Genomic DNA, 12500 nt, shown 5'->3' with positions numbered 1-12500 from the left:
GGAATGCACTCGCTCATTCTCCTGAATATGTAATTTTTTTGCGCAGTAAAGAATTCGCGGGGCAATTCTGAGGAATCACCTCAAGTGGTTTGAAATAATTTTAGCTGATCTCAAGAACTGGATACAATTATACAAAAACGCAATAACCTGTAAGTCTAACATACTGAGTGAACTTTAATATATTTTATATGCTGACTGATATTCGCAATTACGCTGTTCTCGAACCGACCAAGTGCAATACGGTCCGAGAACATTACTCACTGCTGCCTTTTTTCCTTAGCAAAACATTGTAAGACGCTGATCGCAGGTTGGAATCAAACCATCTCAGTTCCTTGTTTTACATCCTTCGGCTCGACTTGCTATTTTGGATGTCGTCGTGGATTTTTCCTAGCGGGAGACGGAGAAGCTAATTGCATCCTCAATTCCAAGGGTGATGACGTTTCGTGGAACATTGGGAATTTTTCTTGTAAATGTAGGTTTTATCGGAAGACATACATAGCTTAGGATAAAACCAGCTGTATAAGTTCACGAGATGACTTGAATACCCACATACGTGAAAAACTTGACACCAAGTTCTTATGATGCACTGCTCCCGTGAGGAAATATATAGAGTATTTGTAATTTACAGATCAATTGTTGGCCTCATCGTGGTACAGGAAATGCAACTTGAGTACACTTTTGATTACATATTGACGAAACTGGACAGGTAATTTTAACTAGTGTCAATTTCGCCTGTAAAACAAGATCTTGCATTCAATAGAGAGGCGATTATTTAGTACATCTCATGCATCAAAATTTAAAAAAGGAAAGAAAGACCAACAGACAGACAAACATGAAAAACAAAATTCGTAATGCACGAAGCACGTGAAACGAAATCGAATGAGCCATACACAGTGTTTTACTGATAGCTGAACCTATTTATTTGTTGCCGCAGTGATCCAGACCTGCCAACCAAATCCATGCAGAAATGGAGGGAAATGCTCAGCCCTGAAAGGAAAGGACTATTCATGCAACTGTGAAAGCACTGGTTATAAAGGTAGTCACTGTGAAACTGGGCATGTCGTGACGCCTATCTTTCCAAAACTACTCAGCAATAAAATTTCCAGGAGGCTTTTCCTTCTAGCACGACCATTGAAACGCCTCAAAGTAGTATTATTATCCGTGGAAGGAGTTGCATTTCAGCCGCAATCATTGGTCTTTGACTCCTCAAAACCGTTTGGAGTATTTACAATGATAGCGGAAAAGCCAGGAATCCAAAGAATTAGATATGATCTTGAGGGTAAGAGTAAGAACGACTATGAAGCTCCTACACCAGGCGTATTCTTCGCAGCGCCCAAAAGGTACCCTGGAAGCAGCTTACGCACAAAGCTATTCCTTCGCAAAGGCGAGCTGCCCAGAGGCTGCGAGGTGCATCAGACAAAACTTTCATGTAAAGTTCGTCTATTATCTACCGCGCCGTGGACGAAGAATCCTTCCTCTACTAGTGGCATTGTGCACATCAATGCTGCAAACAACCAAAATATCCCTCTTTCTCTGATCGGTTTTAATTTATGGGATGGTGCTTCGAGGGATAGGATGATTGAGGCTGGAATGTCTATGACTACTCATTTCAAAACATACGTGCTTTTGCATTCACAAGATGGAACTTGCCGAGCAAGAGTTACAAACACAAACAGTCTACTTGAGCTCATTCAAAATGACGCTTTCGTGTCTTCGTTTATGGAGGCTCTTTCATCGATGGCACCAGAATGGCTCTCATTCTCTGTTGACAAGAACAACAATTTGTTTGACATTCAGAACATTGCTGCTAGTCTAACCCCTGATTTGGAACACTGCTCAGGATTTCCCCTAAATCAAGCATCAAGTCTCATCTACTACCGTCCCGCTGTGAATTACAAAATCCGAGTTGCACAGACGGAGGTTTCTTTATTAGCTGATGGGACAACCTGCTTTGCAATAAATATATGCCAGCCTGGTTTGTTCGTTAACCTTCCTAAGGGTCAGGCTGATCTTTTAAAGAACACTCTGAATATCTTCCAATAAATGAAGAATGAAGGGCTAAATCTTCAGGTGGATTCGATTGGCTTCTATAGAAACAAGAAAATAACTCGTTTTGTGAATGGAACTATTTGGAATGGGAAGGAGTTACAAAAATTGTTGCCGTTCCATTTCAACATGTGGCTAAAAGGAAGTCTAGATTGGAAAATTGGGGTTCCTAAGCTCCTCCTCCTATCGCTTACGATGCGTGGGGATGCCATTATCAGATCCGACCATGTGAACAGTGTAAGTGTATAGACAATACGATTTTTATGTTAATGCCATTGAGGAAATGAATCTTAGTGTTCTGATTTCCGGTTTAACTCCAATGTTAAGTCAAAAGACGACTCCTTGTCTTTCAAAAACAATGCTTCAGAAATCTTCCTACTTTACTGACATAGTGACTCCTTGCAATGACTTATTTATCATGCATTCCTAAACAGCTGTTTACCACTTTTATGTCTAAACGGATGGACATGCAATTAAGAGGGGAAGCATTTCTGAACATCTCTGGAAGAGCACTCAGGAAAGACTTTATCTTGAAACTTGGTGTAACTAATGCAAGTGGAAAAGCTGTATTGGGAGGTACGAAATATCACAGTGTTGACTTCCTCTTTAGTTTCTTTAGAGCCTTTCGCTCACCTGACCGGGCATCTTGTTTTTCAGTTGAAACAAAAGAAATAATTTGTATTGAAAGAGAGTTCAACCCTCACAGGACCAATATGAACACCTTTCTACCCGACTTTCCATTATTTGGCTGCCGTGACGTCATGTGTAAACACTCTATAAGGGAGGGGTCGAGAAAGGGTGTACCTGACGAAGACATATTTTAAGATTTTTATCAATTTAAGTTGAATTCTTCAGCAAATAGCTGCATAGCTGTTTTTTCTCTGACTGCTTTGCTTTCAAAGAAATTAGAGATAACGTGAAGCTATTAAGAGAACTACCGCATAATGTAAGTGACATCTCGGACATCAATTCAGACAAACAGTGACTCGAGTAAGGATTGACATTCATATTATGATAAACTTTAATCTTTAAACGTATACCCTGGCAAGCTCATAATCATAATAACATTACCATTCAGGATGTTCATGAACCAATGCTTATCGATATCTTTTTTTGCTGCTGTTTTTTCGGTTTTGTCAGGAAAAGCTGATTGTAGTAAGAGTGTTCAAGGCATCTTCTTACCGCTTGAGATTTCTGCCAGCCACCTTTTGAATGAAAGCCCTTTTGCAACTTACATTCGACCAAGAGAGGATGAACCTGTTCGTGTGGCAGTGCTATTGTCAGTAAGCGGAGGAATGCAAAACAATATCGTCAACAACGGTGAAGTTAAAAACTTTCTCTCCAGCATTATTTCACTAATACCTGATCTTGAATATGTCATCGTCAAAGGCAAAGAGGTTATGCCACATGGTAAAATTGCTCTCCAAAAATCGTCAGAAATTCTTTCGCGAACAAAGGTCTCTGTAAACGAACTGGAAGAGATGTTAACTGGGCATACAATGAAAGTTACACGTGCTCTGACTCTCCTTAACCGCATAGAAAGTAATTTAAATTTCTTGATAAGCATTACAGAGGTCATGAGAGACCATTTCCCCTCAACAAGCAGCGAAAGAAAGTATGCAGATTTCTTAAACAGAATTGACGGGATTAAGGCACGATTTCCAAAAGAAGCACGCCCCAATCTTGACGGAGAACCAGTTGACCAAACCTTGAACGGAATAAGCTTCAATTTTAGAGGCAATCTTTGCATGGGAAAACTATGCTTTGATGAATTAAGCACAACAGTTGATTTAATTACAGAGAAAACCTGTGTTTCTAAAACACTTCATACGTCAGTGTTTAGAGGCAGAGGAAAAGCTTCAAGGCAGATTTCTTTAAGTCCAGGTAACATACTGACACTTCCAATGGGACACGTTGTTGAATTCATCTTTCCGAGAGACACTAACGCGGTGTCAGCTCATTTTGTGGGAAGAAGCAATCTTTTTGCTGTTAATCAACATGTTAAAGTTTCATTAGTTAAGAATCAACTTTCATTTGAAATGCAAGGAAAGATATTTGATAGATATATGGCGAACATGCACGTGGTGGCAATGATTGGTCACGCTACAGATTGGAGCTCCATAATCTTCACAGTTAATGGAAGAATAAAGAATTCTTCCCAACTTTCGAAACTTCTCCAAAGTCGGGTGACGACCCACGCCAATTTCTTAGCAGAAAGAGCAGCCGAACGAGTTGAAAGGTGTAAGAGATCGATATTGAACACTAAAGAAAGGCTTCAAACTGCGAAGGAACTGTTTAAGAAAAAAAAGTTAATTGCCGATGAAGCTTTATTAGAAAAAAAACGGAGGCTCTCCCTATTCCAAAACATACGAGATGCATATAGGAAAGCATCAGCAAAGCTCTATTCTTCCCTAGATCTATTTTTGAAAGTAAAGAACAGAAAAATATGCCAATTTTTGTTATGCAATCTCACCGACTCTAACACTTACATACCAGCGGTTTTTCAAAAGCCAGTCGTTGTGAATTATACCATCCCAGTTTGCCGCAAATTAATAGAAAATCTAAAAGAAGAAGTTATTGTTTCAAAGGAGGTGAAGGTAATCGAAATGGTCGAAACCTCTATGGTCCAACACCGTGGTGACTGTAGGACGCGTGGATGGTTCTCAAAACATTTTTTTGGCTGTGATAGTTACCAAGTAAAAGTACCTGGCCCTAAAGTTCCAGTTGCACATTACGTAACGAAAAACTACCGCGAATCCGAAACGAAAAAAATCGAAAAGTTCATTTGCGATGCAAAAAAGACAGACTCTGCGTTTTGTGGTTATCTGACATATGAGTGTCCTAAAAATGGAAACATAAAAGTTTTAGACCCAAAGTGCGTCTCACACAACACAAATTTCTCATATAATAAAACGCTCAACCTCCAAGAAATCGCGTTTGAAAATGAGACCATGTTCCGAGATTTCCAAGACATGATAGCGAAAGGAAAACAAGCCACCCAAGCTCAGTTGGAATTAAACAAGGCAGAAATAAAGTTTGACATTGCTTTAAGGCAGTTTGAGCTGGCTCGTGCACGGCTTAACCAGAGCGAGTTTGCTCGAAAAGCCTTTAACCTTAACACAGTGAAACATAGAGAAGAACTGGGGCTAAAACTTGGCAAAAACATAGAGAAACTTGCAGGAAATCCACTGATCTACGTAGAAAGTCTTACTTACAAAGCATTTCAGATCCCCATGGACTTCAAAAATGAAGACGCTTCTCTTGCCTTGGCATCAAAACTTATTGTTGCAGCACTCTTTGGAAAATCAAACTCAAGAAAACGTAGGTCATTAACAGAGGAACCCATCAACTCTAAAAGGAATGACACCGACTCCTCAGTTGAAAGACACGAATGTCTTCTTTTCAAAGAAGCCCACATTTTATTCTCTGATATCATAGAATCCATGGATTCCTCAATTAAAAGCAAGAGAGAGGTTGATCAAGCTTTGTTTTCGGGTATCAGAGGAATAGAGGGGCTCGATGATAACAATAGCAACGATGGGAACAGCTCTTACAGCGACACAATTCAGTTTCTCAAAGATGCTCAGCTTAACACCACCGGAGTCACATCTTGGAGTGACATGTTAAACGATGCACGTGGATTTCTAGATATTGTGACGCAGAGGAAGAACTTTGCGCGATGCTCAGGGATTCTTGATTGTGCTGACTTCTTCTTTGAAAGCCTAGACGAAATGTATGAAATGGAAAATCACCCCAGAGCAATTGAAATAAAAAAAGGGCTTCAGTCTTTAAATAAGATCATCAGCAGCATTTTGAGAGAGAACATCACCATGTCTTTGTTGGAACAAAAGTTATCGCAAGCGAAACTTCTTATTAGTGAAAGCAACGATGAGATGATACTTTGCGGTCAAAAACCCACCATTCAAAAGAGTTCTCCCGTGAAAGTTGTCTCGCTTCTTGGCGGAGATATTTATTTAGTTTGTGAGGCTAAGAGTACTCTGGGAGTTGAATATGTGTGGATGAAAAACGGACTGACATTAGAAGGAGAAAATAGTACCATACTTAAGCTTAGAAATGTCACCCAACATAGTGAAGGAGCCTACAAGTGTCACGCTTCCAATTCAAGAGGAAGTACGGTATCTAATGTCACCATCCTGGCTGTACATCAAAAACCACATATAATCGAACACCCTCTTGATGAAAAGAAGCTCGTTGGAGATGAAATAATGTGGATGGTCTGCAACAGTACCGGTGTTCCAACGCCTTCAACAGTGTGGTTCTTTATTCCAATGAAAGGGATGAACCAGGATGCTATTCGGCTCAACATGACTGGTCCAGTTCTAGAAATAGGAAATCTGACGACAGATAATGCTGGCTTTTACTATTGCAGCGTGTCTAATTTACATGGTGCAGTTCAAAGTAGAATTGCAAGACTGGACGTCTTAAGATTCATTCCAGGCGTGCCTAGCATCTCTCTCAGTTTAAAGCTGAAGCAGTGCTTTTCCACGCCTTCTGTGGTAAAAAGCAGTCCACATAATTGCAACGATAATACAAAAAGAAAATTTCAGCAGATAGATATGATGGCTTATCAAAACATTACTCAGAAAATGTTGGAACAGATGAGTTGGCCAATGAAAAAAATACATAATGAGTATTACACACCATTTCCAGACGCTGTAATCTCGTTCGTTCTTCATGGTGAAGATCCCATCACGCCAGAAGGGAAAAAGCTCGAAGCGCTAAATAAATTCTCGCTCTCTAGGCGTCTCCTAGGGAACAGTTTAAAGAAGCTCTATTCTTCCCTAAAGGATGAAAAGGTGAAGACTCGTTGGGGATAATTGGAGACAAAGATAGCCTTGTAGTTGGATTTCCTTCTCAAAAATGTCCAAGTGGCACAAGAATTCATGAAGATGGTTATTTATGCGGTAAGGTTAACATGCAATAATAATAAGGAACAACATTCACCTCAAAATTCAGCTCAGCCCAAAGTGAGAACTGCTATTATTTGCTTAAGTTTGACTGATCATTATTTTGCTTCTTTTTTTGAAAAACACGTTACTTCAGCGAGACTTCAGACTCTCTCCATTTTTAGGCTTTCGTTGTGTTTTTTCCTTGGGTTTTTTTCCTTTAATTTCTACAACTCATTTATTGCACACTCTATGTCAATTGAGAAATGACAAGTTCCTTCACTTAAATTGTGGACATCATCCAACGCTAAGTCAAAAGATACCACTTAACAATTTAGTAACACAGTTTACTCAGTTGACGATTACCAAGTTTGAAATAGCACTCATCTAAACATTTACCGTTTCAGTGTACTGTCCTCCTGGTTACTATGAAGTAGGAAATGGAACTTGCGAACCATGTCCCGTTGGCACATATCAGCCTGATGAAGGGAGTACAGAGTGTGTTAAGTGTCCTTATCGAGTTTCATCTACAGAGCCTGGAGCTGTACGAGAATCTCACTGCAGCGATATCTGTGAGTACAAGAGACTAACTTCTTATATGGGTGTTTTTCCAAAATTTATCCTTCTTCAGCTTGTTTCAGACCCAAGGTATATGTAATTTGTGTCCCAGTGATTATGTAGGGATTGGTTTAAGGATACCTATAGAAGAGCGCCCCCTTACAAAAAATGTGTCATGAATTTACCTTGAAACAACTCTTAATCGTCTAAGTAAGATACACATTTCCCAGTTACTTTCATAACATATTTTAAACAAAAATTGAACATGCTCTTCATTCTTCTTTTTAGCTATACCCTGCATTAAGCCTCCTCAAACTGAAGTCGCAGGAGCTCAAATGCCAAGCAACGCAGAGATTCTCCATTACAGCGGTGAAACCCTTGACTTTGAATGTCAGCCTGGTTACAAAGTAGTAGGAAATGCAACTGTAGAGTGTCACGAGGGAAACTGGACCGAAGTTGACTTTTCTTGTGAAAGTAAGTCCGAACACAATCTATCAAATGTTCTCTAACCCTGCTCGTGGTTGATGGCGGGAAAGAGTTGGTAAGAGCATAATATAAATCATGTTGGACTAAAAGTAACATCCCGTGGAAAATTGAAACCCATGGACCCATAGACCTTTACAATTTTAACCTAAAGCTTGCACTTAATGGTGGTAGGGAATAAAGACATATTTGTTATTCGCCAGCCGGGAGGTCTGTCTTCGGAAAAACTGTACCCGAGGTCTTGAGTACCCTAGGTCTTAAGTACTATTTTCTCAGAGGGCACGGTAAAGAATACTGCAATCTGATTGGTTCTTAGCGCAGGCAGTATTTTCCTATCTCTTCTCACGGGCCACGGTAACGCTTTCGTGAGTCGCCATGTACATCCCTACCTTTGTTACCATTTTTCATAAATATATCTCGTTTTTCCGGCTAGGCGGTATTTTTAAGCAAAGACGTCGGTCAATACTTCAAGCCGATAAATAACTAATTAATTCTGTTTTTCTTTCTTTCAAATCACTTTGGTTGACAGAAAAATATTGGTTTCTAAAAACCGTCTGCAATTAATTTTAATCCTTCACAAAAAGTTCCTGGAAAGTTAAAACGTGAGGTATTAGGTTACCATTGAATTAATCAATGGAACTTTCATTCATTTAATATCTTAATTCTCTCAAACAATTTGTTCGTAGTGAAAGGGCGAGCAAAGTTTTCTGTTCTGCTACAAAGACGCTTTTGGTGATTCTTTCTAAGTCCGTTAAATTTGGACATTTGTACCGTAAATTGCACAACAGAAACTGGAGGAATTCAATGAGAAAAAGCCGCATTAAACCCCCTTGTGTCTAGTTGAAGTATCTCATTCGACTTTAGTTTGGGTCGTAGGTCTCGGGCTGTAATCAAGACAGAGGGCACAGTTTTTCCCAATACGGACCACCCTAGGCTGGCGAGTAACACATATACATCTAACATAGAGTGCGCTTTGGAAATGGGTTACGTGTTGCATCTCCATTAACAAAGAAATCTTCTTTTTCGGGAGCTCGATGTCATCCCTCCTATTCAATGATTGTTAATATAAAATTCCTAATTTCTATTTTTTATGCAGAGACTTGCTATCCGCCCTGGACCGAGCTGAAGAAGCGTTGCTACTTGGTAACAGAGGCACAGGTTCAACGATGGAAGGACGTGCCTGGCCAGTGTCTGAAGCTTAATTCACTTATGGTGACTATATCCTCAGAAGAAGAGAATGAATTTGTCCATCAGCTTGCTCAGGTATTGGCTTCGTCGAAAGTGCTGAAGATTATAACGACAAATGTTCTAGGCGAACGTGAAATCGACCTCAACTAGAGCATACATCAAAAATTAAACTTTGCCATAGAATTCATCCTTTTCTTGTAGAAAGGAAAATATATTACACTGGTCAATAAAGCCACACGAGCCAAAAAATGTGCTTTTAATCTATTCTCACTTCGTGTGAACTAACGGGCTCTATAACTCAATTCCACCGGTGCAAAATATGAATTGGGAGTAAATGTAAAATCAATGAGCTCGGAAGTTACAGAAAATATCTTGATTTCTATCATAATAACTTAATTTAGACAAAATTTTAAACACGACGTTCGATATTCCTTAGCTTAAATATTTACTAACATGACGCCGAATGGCAAAAATGTAAATTTCAGGATTTTGTTAGGGAGAAGAAATGGTCACAAGCACAGATGTGGCTCGGGCTGTGGAAGATGCACGCTATTGCTAATTTTCTCTGGGTGGATGGGAGCATTTTGAAAGGATACACTAACTGGGCCCCTGGAGAACCAAACAACGCAGGAGGTTTAGAGCTGTGTACCGAGATGTTGGTCTCTGGTAAATACCAGTTGGGCAAGTGGAATGATGTGAATTGCCACGCAGCCCGTTTCAAGTCCATCACAGTCTGTGAAAAACCTCTCATAGAGAGAGAGGAAGAATAAAAAAAACTGATTTAGTTACTTCCCGAAACTTTTTTAGATATCCCTTGCAGATTGTTTCTGTAGCTGTGGTCTAAAACAAGCAATTGATTTCAAAGGGGAAGATTAAGAGCTGTGAATGTGTTTATGTATACCTTTCTAATAACTCAAAAATCAAACAAACTCTTGCCATATCTTAATTTACTAAGCTGATTGTAAAGACACAAGTCGATCTTCTTTTACCCTCTTTATGGCTTCATTTTACCTTCAGATCAGTTAATATCTTCTCTCATTACGAGAAAAGTCTAAGTTTAATGTCAGTGCAATGAATATTTTCCTCGAGGAGGCTGCGCGAAAAATTTTATATTCTGCTTAAAATTTTTTACAAGCACTTTCATTTTCAGAACACTTTTTAGTTTGACAAGCTACAGAGAAGGACAGCGCTTAGTGTTCGTCCCTTTTCTCCAGCTTTTCGGTCATTTCTTAATTCATTTAGTTATCTTTGGACAACACTTTCCTTCAGAGTTCAATTTTAACATGTCTGAACTTATTTTAGCTTTGCCAGATATTAACTCGGATTGCCCGAAAACTAGGGAAGAAAGTCTTTTTGTAAGGAGTAAACTCCGCGAATGGCAGAGGATTATATTTCTGATGCAATGAATCCACTCTAACAGTAATTCACAGTAATTGTTTCGTTAGACTAGTGTTTCATTGCAAATGGCGTCGATAGTTTGACACCTTAGCTATTGTCACCTTGGCTACCGTCTACTTGGCATGGGTGGGAACAGTTGTTCCGGGGCAGATTGATTTTGAGATTGAAGTAAGCAGTTGTAAGTAAGTTAATAGTCTGTTCAATAAAAAGACTTCGACTAGAAGAGTTTCCAAGAAAATTATTTCTGCAACAGTATTTTAAAGCTTTGAAATAAATATTGTTTCTCTCATCGTTAATGCAGTTGGTTATGTTTCGTGTCGACCCACATCCTTCAGCCGAAAGAAAGCAAAATAAAATCTGATGAAGCAAAAAATGTACAGAAAGATAAAAATGATCATCTGAATGAAAAGAACACATTTGAAGCCTTTGATAAGGACTCACTAACGCCGTGGCCTACAGGACTGTAAATATGATATACTCAATTCAAAGACTTCAAAATTTTGATTTAGGCTTAGGAGTGTCTTGACTTCAGCAATAGAGGACTTTGTCCGACTTTACATGGCCTCATTTAAACGCGAGGGGGTTGGGAGAATTCGAGAAAATTATGAAAACCCGAGACACATTAAATGAAAATATAGCTAAATGGTAACCTTTCTTAAACAAACTAGTAAGGGACGCCTTTAAGCGAGATTCTAGTCAAGTCATTCTAACCATTTACAATAATACTCACTAGAACAACTTAAGCTAAGCTCTTGGTGTATTAAGTTAAAACGTATTTATTAATGAGATTTTAGCGAGCCGTGTCGATATTTTTGTACTAATGTAAGTCATAAAATCTAATGGATCTTGTTAATTGTAAATGCAACTTCCGTTAATTTAGACATCACATCGAAACAAATCTTTTCCACTAAACTGTAAATTTTATGCTCTTCAAATTTCAGTTAGACTTTTGAGCTTTGGTGAAAAGATTGGGGTCAAAATTTATTGCAACCGGATCACATTGTTTATTCGATCTTCTTTAAGAGGTTTCTCTTCAAGTCGATATTTTGCCTTGAATTTTGAACATTATATTTCTACCCTTATTGGTGAGTAGAGTATTCATTTGTTTGAGAATGTACTCTTTCTTGGGTAATGGAAATTATAATATGTATTTTTGAGTAAAATGACGTAAAAAGATAGATTATGTTTAGATCAAAACCGAAAGAAAGCAGTTATGGTGCTCTTTTACATTGCTAAGTGGCGCGGCACTTCTTTGTAACCTAATTAACTCCAGATGAATGACAAACTGTTGCACTTTATTTTTGATCAAAACGTTTCTAAAGTTAGGTGAATGGCGCCCTCTTCAGCTCCACTTCTGATAAAACACATAAGAAAAACTGCACAAAGCCGAAATTCCTACCATTCTCAAAATATTAAATCTATTAATAGTTTTGAGTGTAGCAAGCATATTTAAAATATTTAATGGCATAACTTCTCGGACTGATATTTGATCAGCTGTTTCTATGCCTTAGAGCTCCACTATTATATTAGAGCGTGCATTTAAAATGTGTTCTATCTGAGCATAATGATTGCAAAATTCTGGCCCCAGGCTAAGTTAAACTATCAGCTGTACGATGACCAAGTGCCTAGTACTTTCCATACATATAAGCAGTTCGTTTCTTTCGATCCTTGAAGAGTCAAGTATTCTTGTTTGGTAAGTCCTTTTAATTCCTGACTACCTAAGAAGTAACTTGTGAAGACAAACAATAACCATTTTTAGAGAATTTTCAAAATACATGTATATATGTAATTTAGTGTTAACAACTGAGTTGAAAACGTAAATTGGCCACCGTAAAGAGTTTAAAGGCTGACGTTTCGAGCGTAAGTCCTTCGTCAGAAACTCTTTACGGTGGCCAATTTACGTTTTCAGCTCAGTTGTTA

The 12500-nt window shown here is 38.7% G+C and overlaps 1 protein-coding gene across 1 annotated transcript in view; it reads left to right on the top strand.

Moving 5' to 3' along the window:
- The window catches only part of LOC136280444 (uncharacterized), a 23895-nt gene extending 13174 nt beyond the window's left edge, over positions 1 to 10721 (top strand). The window contains 9 exon segments of the mRNA XM_066165604.1: positions 281 to 472; positions 935 to 2283; positions 2481 to 2622; positions 3187 to 6876; positions 6879 to 6971; positions 7361 to 7525; positions 7800 to 7985; positions 9091 to 9257; positions 9668 to 10721. Of these exon segments, the coding sequence (XP_066021701.1) occupies positions 281 to 472; positions 935 to 2283; positions 2481 to 2622; positions 3187 to 6876; positions 6879 to 6971; positions 7361 to 7525; positions 7800 to 7985; positions 9091 to 9257; positions 9668 to 9952 (6269 nt within the window). The 3' untranslated portion in view covers positions 9953 to 10721.
- Positions 10722 to 12500: the final 1779 nt, after the last annotated feature.

This window comes from Pocillopora verrucosa, chromosome 4 (genome assembly GCF_036669915.1).
Source record: "Pocillopora verrucosa isolate sample1 chromosome 4, ASM3666991v2, whole genome shotgun sequence".
In the NCBI taxonomy this organism is placed as follows: Eukaryota; Metazoa; Cnidaria; class Anthozoa; order Scleractinia; family Pocilloporidae; genus Pocillopora; species Pocillopora verrucosa.
The sequence above is the reverse complement of the archived record's forward strand: the minus strand, read 5'-3'. Positions and strand labels throughout refer to the sequence as shown.